The sequence below is a fragment of the Myiozetetes cayanensis genome, unplaced genomic scaffold (assembly GCF_022539395.1).
Source record: "Myiozetetes cayanensis isolate MyiCay16 unplaced genomic scaffold, myiCay2020 scf20-37, whole genome shotgun sequence".
In the NCBI taxonomy this organism is placed as follows: domain Eukaryota; kingdom Metazoa; phylum Chordata; class Aves; order Passeriformes; family Tyrannidae; genus Myiozetetes; species Myiozetetes cayanensis.
The window spans coordinates 16,188,098-16,204,533 of record NW_026087412.1 but is presented as its reverse complement, the minus strand read 5'-3'; the positions used below and the strand labels follow the sequence as shown (position 1 = coordinate 16,204,533).

Below are 16,436 nucleotides of genomic sequence, written 5' to 3'. Positions count from 1 at the left end.
GTAAGGTGAAGGATCTATAGCCCTTTTTTTTGTGGTATGCTGCTTGTTGGTCAGAAGACTCAGAAGTCATCTGTTTATTACATTATTTTCTTGCTAATTTTAAGTGATTCTACAAATAATCAAAAAAACATTTAGCCTGTAAGGCATTAAATTGGCATAAGGACATTACAGGTGATGAGGGACATCAAGGGAAACAGATCATCCCCATCTTTTTGGATTAAATCATCCTCCTTCCCATTCTTGAGTCATGCATCCCTCTCTGCAGCTATTTTTGGGAAAGAAAGGAATTCTGGGGAAGAGGGTGAGCTATCACGCCAGAACACAGCATTCCATCAGTATCCTCACCTTAGCTTCTACCTTACTTGTGTGTGACACAGTGACAACCCAGTGCTTCAACCAGCCAGAGGTCTGAAAGGCTGGTCTGGCAACAAAGAACTGGATGAAGCCTCCCAGAGCCGTGGAACGGGCACTGTGGGATAACCTTCCTTGCACAGGCTGTAGTGGGACAGCCCTGCTCGTGGGAGGAAAACCCAGTGTGGAGTGACTATAAGGAGACCTCTTCACCCCTTTGTGGTGTGGAGCAGAGGAGAGGGAGATCTGGGCAGAGCCCTGCCTAGCAGAGCTCATCCTACCCCGTCCTCCCACAGCCAGGCAAACAGTATGAAGCATCAAAGCGGATAATCAACTACACGAAATGGAGGAGAATCCCCAAACCACCTCTACAGAGCAGCTGCATCCTGCTTCTTGGAGAGGTGATGCCACCACCACAAAAAAACAAACCAAGGTAATGCAAGACATATGGAGGGATGGTGAGTGAATGGAAGGAATTTGGAAAAAAATGCATGTTAAAAAAAAAGAAAAAAGAAAAAAGGCCTTCGCCTTACCAAAGAAATCATCCCGTACTATGAGAGCCATCCCATACGAGAAAGGGAACAGAAAGAGATGGGGACAAAGGGGAAGAAAGGAAGAGAAAAAAAAGCAGCCATTAAGTACCAGTCTGTAAACAGCAAACAGAGCAGCTCATCAGCATGTGTACAATGTGTGGTGCCAGCATATGTGAGAAAGTAACCTTCTTCTGCTGCAGCCTGATCTAACAGGGACTTCCACCTGAGAGTAGCACAGAATAGTCTGGGTTGGAAGGGACCTTAAAAGACCACCTCATTCCAATCCCCTGCCTTGGGCAGGGACACCTTCCACAAGACGGGGTTGCTCCAAGCCCTGTCCAACCTGGCCTTGGACAATTCCAGGGATCCAGGGGCAGCCACAGCTTCTCTGGGCAACCCGTGCCAGGGCCTCACCACCCTCATTGTAAATAAATTCTTCCTTATATCTAATCTAAATCTCCCCACTTTTAGTTTAAAACCATGACCGCATGTCATATTGCAACATACGTCAGGACAAGCTTGAGGTGACCTCATCTGCTTCTGCCATCTTCATCATTTTCCCTGTATGACATATCCTTGAGTTTCCCATCACCACAACAAAGGCAGGTCAACAGACATCATGAACAGGGCAAGGGAAGGACAGGAGCAGTGAGAAAAAAAAAGGGGGTGAGTATCAAAGCTTTCATCTGGCCTAAAAAGGCCCAAATCTACCTCCACACTGCAACAAATTCCAACTCCGCTTCAGTGGGAGGTTTTCTGAGGAATATCCACACAAAAGGTGTCTTACAGTAAAAGCAGTTTGAATGAGAAGAAAGGATGATGCCATCCCTTTCTTTGTATCATCACAGAGGAGCCCCTGGTGGTCTAGTGGTAAGGGCGCGGCGCTGTCACCGCCGAGGCCCGGGTTCGATTCCCGGTCAGGGACACTCCCGGGCAGATGGAGCTCGTTAACCCTTAAAAAGGCAACCCATCTACGTCCTAAGGACCTCGCTGCCACCATCCAAGCTCGCTTGGCCCCGGCAGATGAACCTTAGGATTAAAGGGTGGGCTCAGTTCCGCGCACACTGTGTCTCACCTAAAAAATCCAATGCGCAGGCTGGAAGGTGTAAAGACCTTCCCCGGATCTTCGCTCGCGAAGACTGGCCATTATTATTATCATCACAGAGCCCTCCCGGAGCAGTGCCGGGGACAGGGATGGGGCAGAGCTCATCGCACACCTCATCACACCTCTGCAGCTGCCAGGTCACCACAGGGAAAATTTCACCCAGTTTGCACTGGAATCCACTTTGACTAAAATCACGTAAGGACCCAAGTGAGTTTTACAGGGAAGTGCAGAGCATGGCCCTAGGGCAGCAAGCACCTTCTCCAAACAAAGGACAGAGCCATCAGTGACAGATGAGCCATCACCCACCTCCTGTCAGAAAGACACAAGCTTCGCCACTCTAACCCATCAAGAAAGTGTCTTTAATGTCACTACCACTACACCCTAAGTTACCTGGTATGCACCAGGTAACTCCCACAGCGACTGGCACATGGAGGGATTCCTCACAGCACAGTGAGGAGGAGAGGACAACGGGACCCTCACTCAGCCTGTGCCCACCGGACTTGTGCTACAAGCACCCTTCCTGGCAGAAAAAGAAAGCCATTTGAGCCCCAAGACCTCAAGGCCATTGTTACACTGTGGAGCAAACCTGCCCAAAGCCACGCAAGGAGAGCGGGTTGAAAGGCAACAGGAGTGTGAGCAGAGCGGGGACCTCCTGCTGTGGGGACCCACCAGTGTGAGGCAACAAAGCGAGGCGAGTGGGAGAAGTCTGCAAAGCCAACTGTGTTTGGACAAGAGCAGGGGAGTATCACACGTGTATACCACATCATCCACCCTCAATCAGGAAAAAAGAAACAAGAAAGGGAACTGAGCAGGAGATACACACCTGAGAACTCCCCTATGCGCCATGTCCAGCGAAGCACAGAGAGACAAGGGAAAAAGGAAGTGAAAAAGGATCAATCAGTGACTGAAACCAACAAAATCAAAATTTTGTTCAAAAAAAATTAACAATGATTCAGCCATTTCAATGTCAAAAGGCATGGAATAGTAAGGACAGGACCTGCCATGGCTGTCGATGGCATGACTCTACATATAGGACAGAAAAAAAAACCCAAGGGAAGGTAAACTGTGGTACAACTGCAATCACACAGCTCAGCTACCCCCAGCTTTCCAGATGTGGATCCCAGGCAATCACATCTTCCTGGACTGGGTAAACCTTTACTTTCTCATTTTCTCTTTACTTTGTCACATACCACTAAACGTCGAACAGCTCATTCCACTACCTCTCACTTTCCTCTCCCCTTGTGATTTTAACAACTAGATCCTCTAATAATAACTGTGCTCTGCAGTGACACTTCATCTTGCAAAAAACAATTAGTTGCATTTAAAACCTTTTTGCAGTGCTGGGACTTGGTTTGATAATCCCATTTCAACTTCTGCATACAACACTTCCCGCTAACACAGCAGCATTTCTGTCTTCACCACAGAGCCACTGTTCTTTAATTTCCAAAGCAAACATAGTTGGTTATCCTAAACCTGAATCATAGAATGGTTTGGGTCTGAATGATCACCTCATTCCAATCCCCTCTGCCACAGGCCCCGTCCAACCTGGCCTTGGACACTTCCAGGAATGGGGCAACCACAGCTTCTCTGGGCAACCTGCTCACCACCTTCACGGTAAATGACCTGCCCACTGAACACAACCAAACTGATAGTGCTCCTCTGTGTCCCAAAACACCTGGAATAGCAAAGAGCAGGAAGGGGGAGCTGATACAAGGGGGATTGGGAGAAGGGGGAGATGGGAGAAGGGAAGCCTACGCTGGACTGGGAGGTAAGAACCTGTGATTAACAAGAGAATATGCAGGAAAACAGCCAACTTAGTGCTCCTAAGGCTGTAGGATGAAGAAGGGAATTTGGTCCCCAACTACCACTAGTAAATAATTGTTCTCACTCCACATTTTTCTTGAGAATACTTCCTATACAAATTCATGTATGTAAAGCTGTATTAGAGTGGAGGGGAAAGCCACGTTTCATTTGTCATTTTATATTCGGAAATTGCAATGAAGAATGCCAGTTTTGTACCAGGAGATGCTGGCCCCTTTGCAGATATCCAGAAGCAATAAATGGGATTTTCCATTCCAGAATCAGACTTGACTGCCAGACACTTCTCAAAGGTAATTTCTATAGGTCCTGTTTTTAAGGTCCTCTTTTAATGAGATTTTTCTTTCTTTAAGAAACTGAGACAAAAAAAGAGAAAATTCTTTGCAGATTGATTGCAAAGTTTTGAGAGACTGGAGAAAGTATTAAGCCTTCACTTAGGTGGGGTTTAATTCATTAATTCATTTGATTTATAGAGAGAAGTGAGCTCCAAACATGACCAAGAGACAACTCTTTCAGCTTGTGGATCTTGTTTTTTACATCACATTCATATGGCACCATTTCCTCAGTGTCTCTTCAGACTCAAAGGTACAGCACAAAGAGAGAACACTCTAACAAGGCAAAATTTTGGATAATGTTGACAGATTTGTCAGCATTATGATCTAGCCCTTTTCTTACACCTTTATCAGACTTTCTTTTGTGCTTTCTATCATGTAAAGCAAAAAAAAAAGTACCAGACTCATTTCTTGTTGAGAGACGTGACCCCGAGACCTCTCTGTGCTTCCTCCCTTTGTACAACCCAGCAACGTGTGTGTTCATTTTAAAGAACACTTATCTGTGCACAGAGTTGCTGGCCAGAACCCAGCAAGAGGATTCATTAGACCAACATTTCACACAAAAAAAGGCACAGTCCATCTCCAGGTTTGAAAAGGAATCAGGAGAAGCGTTCCCATTCTGCTGGCCTGCCATGGGATCACCTGCAAGGGTTCTGCTGCTCTGCCCAAGCCAGAAATGGTACCAGCACAGAAATGTCCTCCTCAGAAGCCACAGTGGGATCTTCAGGGGCCACACTTACATGGGCCCTGTTCAACAAAGTCTTGGTACATTCTTATTGCAAGTGGTAACTGCTAAACAACAGACATCTCACCACTCTAAAGTCTCTGGGTAGCCTTAGAGCTGGAAGAGGAGAAGCTCCTTTGACTTTAACTGAGACTGTGGTGAACAACCGTGCAAGTTCTGGGCAGCTAAAAGCTTTGGTTCTTTGATAACAACAGTCTGCATTTCTCCCTGATCACTGGGCAGGCTACAGGGTGATCCTGCAGGGAAGTGGATTCCCAGAAGGCAAGCTTCCAAAGTGGGAGGCAGGTTGTCCAAAGCAACTCATACATCAAGTAAGTAATTTTCCAGAATAGTAACTCTTCCAAGCCAATAATCCCTGATGCCCCAGCCATTTTGGGGGGAGGAGGAAAGCAGCAGTTGGCACAATTATTAGTGGAGAGAGTCAGAGAAGCACCAAGATAAAATAGATGGTCAGTGGCAAGATTATCCATGTTTTTAGTGCTTTGATTCTGCTAGGAAGAGAAGTCCCAATAACGTAAGGAGATGGCTAACTAAAATCCATTCCACAGCAGGTAGAGAGATGAAGCTTTAACCATCACAGGTAGTTCCTACTGTCAAGCTTCTCTTTAAGCAGGAGTTCCATCCCTTCTGCAATGGCTGCCATCATCCAGGGGATTCTCAAACATGGAAATCTTGCTTTTCCTTCAAAATACTTAATTTTGAAAATGTTAGCACATGTTGGTACCCATCACTGCAGGCAGAGAAAGCCTGGGTGTTCAGCCTAAGTCTTCTACAGATGTTTTTCTTGTGGTAATCTTGAGTTGCAGATGAAACAATAAACGACTTGATGCTTCGGGCAATGGTCATCAACCCGTGCACAAGGGCTCTCTTGCATGCTGTAGGACTAGCACCATGATTTAAAAAATCAGCCCAAACCTACCAACATCAAAAAGCTATTGTGAGCATTCTGATGGTGGTCTGGATCTTGTTCTTACATTGCCTAGAATAGTAACAATTTCACAGATATTTGTCTTAGATGAAGTAAGAAGTTTTGTATTAACCTCCTTTTCAGTCTTCAGTCCACATCTTCAAGGTTAAGTTTTTGGTGAATAGGGCAAAATCTACTCCCTCTGCTGAAACATACCCTTTTAAAAGGTCCTTATACAAGACACATCAAAGCTGATACAAGTACCTTCCTAATTTGTGCAAAGGTGAGCTGCTGCAAGTCTGTGACACGATTCAGTTCATCCTGTTCTGGACACATATCCAGAACCAATCTTACAAGATTATCCTTAAGCAGCTCTCCAATGCTAATCACCAGAAAGGAAATGTTCACTTTCAGATCAGATCTCTTTCTACCAAGTGCACAGAAGGCATGTTGCTGGAGTCCTCATGTCTCCTAAGGCTCCTTAAACTCAGCAGTAACGTGGAAAGTGAGATACACAGTTCTGAACTCCATCAGCTGCCCCTGTTGCCTCAGCATTCGAAGACCACTTGTATTGTCCTGATGCAGGAAAACAGTCAGCAGGAATTAAGAACATGCTTAAATTCTGTCCAAAATTAAGGTCTAGATACTCAAGAGTCTGATACAAAAAAGTAAGGAGAGGTCTCAGAGTGCTCCCTGAGGCAAAGCTACTTCTCTGACTGCTGCAGAGTCCCAGCCAGGAATACAGCACACAGCCCAGCTGCAGGTATTACAAACACTTTCAAAACCAGCCTAAAAAGTTAATTACTACATGTCTTAGGCAGACTGTAAAAGAGTAAATACTGCATTACAGACCATGATATTTCCACATAAACTTCAAAAACTAAACCAAAGGTTACTTTCTTACAAGTTTCAAACAAATTGTTTATTCCAAGTACAAAATTACTGGGGGGAGCAATTCTTGGGGCAGAAGCAGAAGGAGCAAAATTTGGCTTCAAACTATTTATGTGGGAGAATCCTATAGAAAAATAACTTATGCACATAAAGACAACACAAAGAAAAGATAGCAAACAGCTGAGGTTATTTTCTAAGTGAGTGTTACTGTACTGCAGGTACATGCTTCAGTCACATACATCTCAACTTCCAGGCATTTTAAAAAAAGCTAAACATCCAAGTTCTGGAAAAAAAAAAAGAGAATTTAACTGCTTCTGGAAGCTTAATATATTGTCATTGTACCAGAGAAAACAGAATGGTTCTAGCAAGGTTTTACCTAGCAGATCTGCTCCTTCATCAACATCTCCAATGACCTCGGACCCTGCTGTGGACAGTTCATGGTACAGGGAGTCTGTGTTGATGCCAAACGCTTTGTTCACAATCCCCTGTGTCGGGCTGTTGTTGGAAGCAAAAGAACAGAAGGAATCTTGTTACCTGGCAATATTTAAGCTCAAACATTTGTCTTTGAAATACTGAGCATCCCAGACCATCGCAGTCAAAAGCCCGAGAGCACATTCCACCTGTTCACCATGGGCTGAATGAGGGAATGTACCGAGTAAATAAAACAGCATGTTTTATTCACCATACCATAGATTCATGGAATGGTTTGGATAGGAAGGGACCTTAAAGACCATCTCATTCCAATCCCCTGCCTTGGGCAGGGACACCTTCCACTAGTCCAGGTTGCTCCAAGCCCGGTCCAACCTGGCCATGGACACTTCCAGGGATGGGGCAGCCACAGCTTCTCTGGGCAACCTGTGCCAGGGCCTGCCCACCCTCACAGGGAACAATTTCTTCCCAATATCCCATCTAACCCTGCCCTCTGGCAATGGGAAGCCGTTCCCCCTTGTCCTGTCCCTCCAGGCCCTTGTCCCCAGTCCCTCTCCAGCTCTCCTGAAGCCCCTTTAGGCACTGGAAGGGGCTCTCAGGTCTCCCTGGAGCCTTCCCTTCTCCAGGCTGCTCCAGTTCTCCCAGACTGCCTCCATAGTAGAGGTGGCTCCAGATCTTGGAGCATCTCCCTGGCCTCCTCTGGAATCTCTCCAGCAGCTCCGTGTCCTTCCTGTGCTGAGGACAACCACCTATATCATGCACAACCTCAAAGCTTGCCCAGATGATTTCCTTTGAAGTCATACTAGTTAAGGACTATTCGATATTTGACAGGAAAATTTCAGCTTGCAGAAGCTCTCAGCTCTAATCTGTCAGACTGTGCAAGGATTTCCATGCTCCTATCAATCTAGATAGAAACCTCAGACAGCAGTAAGACCAGATAAGGAATTCAATGCTGAAAACAGCAGTGGCCTTTTTCCTTGGCCAACTAGCAAGTGCAATCAGCCTGAATTCCTTTTGGATGATACTATGTGCTGAAATGCTTCTTCACATGTCACCAAGTATTTTTCATTCAAGGTAGATCAAGTTAATATTTTCTAATCTTATCAGATGAGAGTGACATTTCCACCTCTCAGTGTCTTTGGTACCACAAAGAATCTTGCTGCATTTCTTGACAGCCTCACGGCTCAAACAGCAAACAGTTGTTATAGGAGGTGAGGGTGAGGCAGCTTTTGGGATTGTGGCTGCCTGCTCTAAAGTGTGGTCTTAATGTGGGTAGAAACACTTTGCCTGCCTTGTATGAGGGGCATCAGCCAGCATAAAGAGAGGCAGTTTTTCCAGCAATCTATCGGAAGGGTCAGCACCCATGGAGATGATCTCAAGTTGTATGGCTTCCTTATTACTTAAATCATCTCAGGGCTTACAAATGGAGTGTGGTAGCTGCCTCTGATAACAGAGCACTGCAAAGAGAGGGGGAGAAAAAGGAGAGGTTTTCAATTACAGAAAAATTCCAGCTACCCAGACATTTGAGAGCACTGAGAAGGAACAAATGGTGCCGTGATGGAACTGCAATTAATCAGTGCATGCAGTCTGATGGACAGCACAAGTGACAAGAGCAACCAGCACTCAGAGTCTGACCTGGAGACCTAATTCAGCTTGAACCTTCCCCTTCAGCACTCTGCTTTCAGGGCTGTATGTATCACAAAAGCACTCTGCTTGCAGAGCAGCACACATACTGTCGGTAGCTTGAGTTGGCCTGTGTTTCCTGTACCTTTCAGTCTCACTACCTGGAGCTGAGAGATTCCTGCCTGAAGAGCTCTAGTGCATCTCTCTGTTTTCTTCTTCCCTTGGGTTTGACCAATTTTCGATCTGATCTCATCAGTCACTTTTGTCTTTCTGAAAAAGAGCTGTTTCAGCTACCTAGATTCCTTCTGACCCTAAAAATCATCCATGCATCCTACATATCCCCAGGGGAGTTTCACTGTGTGTGCCCTCCCAGCTGAGAAATGCAGGTGTTATTGCTGTTCACATCCTTCTCAGTGAGGGTGCTCAAGAGGGCAGGCAAACCCAGTCCAGACTGGGACTGTGAAATACTCTTGCCTTCACTCTGCCAGGATACTATTTATCTTCTGCATATCTGTAAGAATTTGGGGATTACTTCTGCTGGTGTAATGGCAAATTACCCACTGGTCAAGGGTAAAAGGTAAAACTTAGTAAAAACAAGTCAAGGTACTTGAGTCTAGACTGATACATGCCTCACAGAAACAGGGTGCCAAAATTAAGAGCCTTTGGGGAACCTCCTATTTAGTACAAAACAGGTGATGGATGGGGACCAGAGCAGCACAGCAGTTCAGTAAAAGTCTGATGATTCTTCTGAAAACTCCATTGAAGTCCTTAGTGCACTGATGGGCCCCAATTGCTCTGACCAGCCTCACCTGGCACTCACACCCGCCCACTGGTCCCAGGGCTCCCTCTGATCTCAGACCTGTGCCTTCAGTCCTTCTCTGAGCTGCACCTGCCTTCAGCCCCATCTCCTGCTGCTCCTGGGTAGCACTGGGACCGAATTCATGCCCTTGCCTTGTCTGCTGACAGAGCCCATTACCAGTGCTCTGACCTCCCTGCTCAGAGCCTTCAGGACTGGGATCCCTGGGGTTACCTCTGCTTGTCCTCTCTCGTGGGGCAGCCCTGCCTCTCTCCTCAAACACTTGGAAAAAATAAAAACTGAAAAAAGCTTGAGGTTTCAAAATGGAACTCAGCACTAAGCTCTTATTAGACAAATGCATCTCTTCCCTCTTTCCACGTCCTCTTTGCTTATGCCCATGTCCTCTTTGCTTGTCTTGAACCTTCTGTTGCTCCATCATCTCTCCGTCCTCCCTGACCCAGCAAGGCAAACAAGCCCAATCCTGGGTCAGCTGGACAGACCCTGCTGCAGATCATAGCAGCCTTTTTGGAGAACCCAAAGCAGGTCAGGACCTCTGACCCTGACACTAGGTAGAATATATGGACTATGTCAAAAAGCTGCCTTGTGAGCTCAGCGTGAGCCAGAGGATCTGTTCCTCACTCTTTGTGAACACAAGTGGCAGAGCACACAGGGAAAAGTCACAAGCAGTACCTGCTACCCGTGCGTTCCAGGCGGGGGTCCTGACACATGTCCAGCTCTGGAGTGGAGTCAATGATGTCCTGCACATCGGACCACTCATCGCTGCTGCCCATCCCTAGGTAAGACAGTACATGTCATCTACAGCATCAGGACTTTCACAGGATGGTGTTTCTTGAAGGGACTTTTACAGCTTTGAATATCGAGGCTTGAAAATTTTATAGTGCCACATTCAAAGTCTTAACATCAGAACAGAAAGTGGCTGAAGGCACAATTGCAGAGCACGAGCATCATAAGCATCTCCCCACCCCCACCATAACAGAGCATCACCAAGGTCATTGCCCTGAATACCCAGTAAAATGGGACAAGCAGAAATACATCATCCATTGAAGTAAATGTAAAAAACCCCTTTTTATCAGCCAGTAAAAACTCTTCCATCCCCATGCAGCATTTGCTGAGATGGAAGGCAAGTGATTTTCTGTACAGCTTTACAGAGATTATTGTTGTTAGGAAATGGCACTATTTAGTTTTACTAGAAACAATTTTTCAGTACAAATTCTCAAGTCTACAGTGGTTTAGATATCCATTATAGTGAAATTTCACTTCAAATCGATACATGAAATCTGCTCTGGATTCTGTGTAAGCTACAGCCTGAAGCCAGTATTTAAAGAATAAGGAAATTCCTCCTCTAGTCAGATCTCATTTATTGGATACCAAACTCTCCAAAAGCTCAGACTTCCACCTACTCTAAACAAGAAACAAAAACACAAACACAATGTCTGTTCACACAAACACAGTTCCTGTTCACACAAGGAATTCCTGAAGGATTAAGGACCTAATTTGTGAATTACATTAGTCCCTCAGCGACATTAGATGTGAAGTTTTTGACCTTTCCAAACGGTCTCAGTAGTCAAAGATACACAGCCCATTACAGTTGGAGTGTTGATCTGATTCTTTCAGGCTGGCATTGTGCACCAGCTGGCAACATGTCCACACTGGAAGACAAAGCATGATGTGGATCTGTTGCCAAAGCAAGGCATCCACACCCAGCAGGTCTCACACAAACACCGCCTTTCTCAGCTTTATTTTATCAAGCTGAGAAGCTTTTCTGCAAATACCTTTGAGTACCTTTTTCGGTAGCTCAGCTCTAAGGCACGTGCATCACTGAGAGACATTTTAATTACAGATGCATAAAATACATAATTAAAATTCTAGTATGTGAGTTTCTTCTCAGCATGGAGAGCTGATTTTGCATTAGGGGTGAGAAACAGCTGAAAGGTTGAATATGCAAAACACATAGGAAAGACACAACTGTCTGCCTTGAGCAGATCTCACAACATCATACTTCCACCAAGGAAAAAAGCTTCCACATGAACAGTGACCTCACAATTGCACACATACAGAAGAGAGATGACTTTGACCCAAGAAAGCCGTTGATAGTAAATGAGCTTGTTAAGCAGCAACTGTAAAAATCATGGTATTTACAGGGCATTCATATTACTGGCATCCATGCTTAGCTTTTCTGATACAAGTGTTAGGTGGCCTTGCCTTGACCAGGATCACAGCCAGAACACAATCTAACAGCTGGCTGTACAGAACCTGTATGCTTCTACAGACACTACCCCAGTTTCTGGCAGATGTACATTTGTGACCCTGGGACTCCCTCAGGAAAATACAGACTGGGACTCAGTCACGGCAGTTCTCATTCAATGCTACAGCAAAAGATGCTATATGCTGGTTTACAGTCTTGATTTGTTAGGAACCAGCTTGTGAATGTTAGCAGAGGAATTTCTGCTTTAGTAATAACTCAGTTTTAACTTCTGCTTTCCAAGTAATAACTTGGGGAAAAAGATGATCAGCTGGTTCAGATGCCAACCTTGGAGACTTATGCTCATCCCTGTACTTCTGCAGATTTTTCTAGTGACCTTCAGCTAGTCTTACAGTCCTTTTGTATGTTAAGTTCACGAGCAGTAAAACAGATCACTTCTCATTTCTGATGGCCACTGCAAGTTTGAATACAACCCGGGGTGAGATCTGCTCAGACACTGCATGGGCACAGAAAAGGCTGTTTTATCATGTTATTACACCATTTATTTATTTAACAGCCTGGTGCTAAAGCTTTGGTGATGGTTTTCCTGATAAGAAATCATTAATTCAAATTACTAAAGGACTCTGGGAAGTGGAGAGAAAACAACTGTAACTTCCAAAGATTTTGGGGTGTTCTTATATGAGGAAGAGACTAAAAGAAATCAGTTCATTTATCTGAGAAAACCAGCTGGATACAATTGCTATTTTTAAACACATCAGGGTGTGGGATAAACACACAGAAAGGAAAATAATTATTTAATCTGACAAATTTGGCATTGGAACAAATGGATAAGAATACTTATGAATAAATCCAGAAAGAAAACTAAATATAAGCTTTTAACTTTTACACCGATGAGGTTCAGAAACAGCTTCCCAAAAGTTCAACCTAAGATGGGACTTGACTGCTTATGAAAGAGGTTCCACGACATGGATGAATGCCACTGCGGGGCACTGCACTCAGTGACCTGTCCCCATCCTGTGAATCTGTGAAATTAATCACATTACCGGTGTTTCAAAAATTTGCTACGCAGAAAACTGCTACCATCCAATTAACCCTGCCTCACTCATGTGCCTTCCACGCCAGGCTTCCTCACACTCCATACTCACAGTGCAGTCGCCCAGCCTCTCCCTGTAACAGAGACACAAGCCTTGGGAAGTAGATTACATTAATGACAAGCTGCCATACCTATGCTGACATTCCTCATCTCCTGTGTGACCTGGACTTCCATGTTCCGGCTGTTCCGCTTTTCTCGCGCCCTCTTGTTGCTCTTGGTGGTACCATTGGTGTACTCGCTGATGGGCTGGATGCTCTCGTTCAGAGGGGTGACGGCAGCAGAGGGCACGGATGACGTGGGAGTGTTGGACTTGGTTCCCGTGGTGCTCGGCGTGGCAGCTGCTGAGGACTGCCCAGATTCGGACATTTCATCCTGGGGGCACTGTGGCAATTCCAGGGAGGGGGAAGAACAGAGAGGGAAAAGCACAGCTATACATTTCAGTTAATGTCCCATTTGTTGGTGTATGGCTGCCTTAAAGCATTATGGAGCATGGTTCTTGCTCGCTGTACCAGTTACAAGTCCAGCGCTTGCTGGTGACGCTGGGCACTGCCACCACAGTAAAGCAGCGAGTTCTCGTGCTGAACTCAGCAAGCAAATCCCGTCTGTGAAAGAGCTGATATCCTTCCTCCTTCACTACTGAACACTGCTCTTCACAAACCACACCAGTGTGTGACCTCAGGAAAGATGGCCTCATCACAGGTGAAAAGCACCTGCAGCTCACACCGACTACAGTGAAAGCTGAAGGGCTTTGGCACTTGCGGCAAGCCAGGCCAGTGCTACCCAAGGCTGGAAGGCACCATGGATATCACTTGGGAAGGATGTGAAGTGGCCTCCTAGAAGTCTTGGCTGATGTCATTACTGTAAGCCATCAACACACCTGGATGAGAGAAGAGCAAACTGGTTTTGCCACTGAACTGCAGAAGCAAAGCGGACACCGAGCTGGGATGGTCTGGCTTGGCTGGCACAGGAGATCTACGTCCACAAACCACCTTATGCAGAGCTAGCCAGGCATGGGTCCAGCTTGAGAACACAGCAGAAAAAGGGGTGGTTTCCCACTTCCAAACGGCAGGATGACAAGACCCAAAAATTCAAAAAGCTGACAAATCAACAGAGGAGATGGATTCCCAGTATGGGATATGCAAAATGGCTCCATACAGACATTATAGCTCCATTTCTTGTCCCACTATCTCTTGAGAAACAGGGAGGCTTCAAGGCTCTGGTGGGGTTTTACACTGTGACCTGTCTTTGTCAATTAAAGCAGCACTGCTTCACTCAGCTAAGGAATGTCCTGACCAGTGCTGTAATCATCCCCAGACCCAAATGAGATCTCCCCACTCTTCATGGCAGCCCACTCTGCCATGCAGGGAGGTGACAAAATTAATGCTGAGAGTTATATGTGACAGTGAGTTGATACTGGGTGCAGTGACATTCAGCACCTGCACATCCAGACCCAGCTTTCATCTCCACCACTGGCCCCCCACCTCCTGTGCAAGTACTACAGAGATCCTGGTTCTGCTCAGAGGCAGCTCTGAGCCCCCCAACCTGTGACACTGTTTCACTTCATTCATTTGGAAGTCTCATTCTCTCCTTCTAATACCTTCGCAACATAACAAAAAATCCAAAATGGGATGAGCGAGAAGACTGAAAAAAATGGTGACTTAACCCTTTGCAGCCATATTTTTTTTTTTAAATCTGGAACCTCACTAAGATCTTCCTTTAATAGACTGGCCTCTGACTGCTTATCTTAGAATGCCCTGCTGAACACTGCACCGTGGAAACCAAAGGTTTTACACTGCACCTGAGCATTTATATTGGAAATTAAGGTTTTTTAAAATGGTGTTACCATTAAATGCAACCCACATTTTGTAGAATTTCTGCATTGTCAGTCCAAACGGCACCCATATTCCCACATGAATATCCAAACTGTCTCCCTGCACATCTGCTGGTTTTAGCATCAAGACTGAGATGAGGACTTTGCACTTAGGCTGCTACATGCGAAAATAACACTTCCCACCTCTACTTCATATTCCTGGTTCAGAAGCTACTTTCCTAATATGTCAAGAAAAAAAAAAATCAAATGGGTATTTTGAGAACAAATAGGATACAGTAAGCCTTGGACTACCTCAGCTGCAGTTTGCCTGCTGTGCTTTCTGATGTACAAAGTGACAAAGAGTATTAAGTGTGAAGTGCAACCATGAAACCTCTTTCCCCAAACAAAGCTGCTGTTGGATGAAAGAATTCAGAAATGTCCTTGTACCCACTGTAAGTCTATGAGAATAACCAAAGTCCAGGAACACTTTAGCATGCTAAGAGACACCCAGGTGGGTCCACATGTCATTCCTTTTTCTTATGAACCAGATGTCATTCAAAACCCCTGGATCATCAGTGTCTACAGGGTGGTATTAGTATCAGAGATACCCTGTAACTTCATCTTTATTGACATAACCTGCTCCTCACCCAGAGTACACCAATGAGTAATTACCTTGGTCTTTCACTTACTCTTTGGTTATAGATCTGAGTTTTATATTTACCTAGAAAACATACTTTATCAACCTACCAGCCTGCATTGGAGAAATTCTTCCCAAATGTAAATACTACTAATGTGCTCCTCTTCACAGCCCAGGAGCTGGTATCTCCATTTTATTGTCTGACTGCTCTCTTAATGCTAAATATTGCACTGAGTACAGCTGTCCTCTGCAGCACAGAAGGCATTCTTCAAAACCCATAGCTCACCCAAAGAATACTCTCCATAGCCACCACTTACCTACAGCCATACCTGTCAACCTCCTAAACATCAACTGTGTAGTAGTGACCTCCAAAATGCATTGCAAAGGCCCAACATTCATAGCAGTCATATGTCACCATGAGAAGCCACAATTGTATGGTTATAACACTGAAAGCATAGTACATAAAAACAAAAATGTTAAGGACTTTCATCTCCAAAATACTGTACAAAATAAACGTACAACTGAATGCAAAAATAAAATAATGACAGCAACTAAAACAGAAAATAGTAATAATAAGTAAACAAGGACACTTAAAATGTAACTACAGTATGGCCCCATGGAGCAGAAAAACTAGTCAGAAGAGTCAGGTACATACTGAGAAGGTGAGTCACATGTGTGCAGTGATGTCAGCAAAATACCAGAGCTCTGAAGAAGAGGCGAGGGGAGCATGAGCCACACTGCTGAGATCTCAGTCAGGCAGAGGATTTAAGAGACAGCATTTCAGTCAGAGAGCGTGCAAGAAGCTTGCAGGAGGAAAAGCTCCATTCCAAACTGCAAATCCAGCAAGTCAGTCAATCACATCCCTTAAGTATTCATGGGTTTGCTCCATTTTCAGGAAGCCCTCCATAACACAGTACCCCATCCAAGTCTTCCACAGCACAAGCTCCCTGGCTCCACATGCCATCCAGCCTGGTTAACCCAGCACTTCACTCTTAGTCTCCCTAACGAGCACCAACACGAATCCCAGCAATACTCACAGGATACACCTGGAGCAGCACACTGCTACTTCTGCACAAAGCATTCTAGGAACCAGAAATGGTTTTTTTTGCTTGATACCACCACCACCACTAAGAGATCACTTA

At 45.2% G+C, this 16,436-nt stretch overlaps 1 protein-coding gene across 25 annotated transcripts in view; it reads right to left on the bottom strand.

Moving 5' to 3' along the window:
* The window catches only part of MAPK8IP3 (mitogen-activated protein kinase 8 interacting protein 3), a 74,468-nt gene that overhangs the window by 25,731 nt on the left and 32,301 nt on the right, over positions 1–16,436 (bottom strand). For 21 of the 25 annotated variants that reach the window (XM_050317013.1, XM_050317014.1, XM_050317017.1 and 18 more), the window contains 5 exons: positions 12,979–13,228; positions 10,221–10,323; positions 7,059–7,177; positions 2,813–2,824; positions 885–902 (listed from right to left, as the gene is read on the bottom strand). In XM_050317013.1, the coding sequence (XP_050172970.1) occupies positions 885–902; positions 2,813–2,824; positions 7,059–7,177; positions 10,221–10,323; positions 12,979–13,228 (502 nt within the window). The remainder of the gene's footprint in view (positions 1–884; positions 903–2,812; positions 2,825–7,058; positions 7,178–10,220; positions 10,324–12,978; positions 13,229–16,436) is intronic. The other 4 variants (XM_050317024.1, XM_050317028.1, XM_050317039.1 and 1 more) reach the window with 2 other exon arrangements.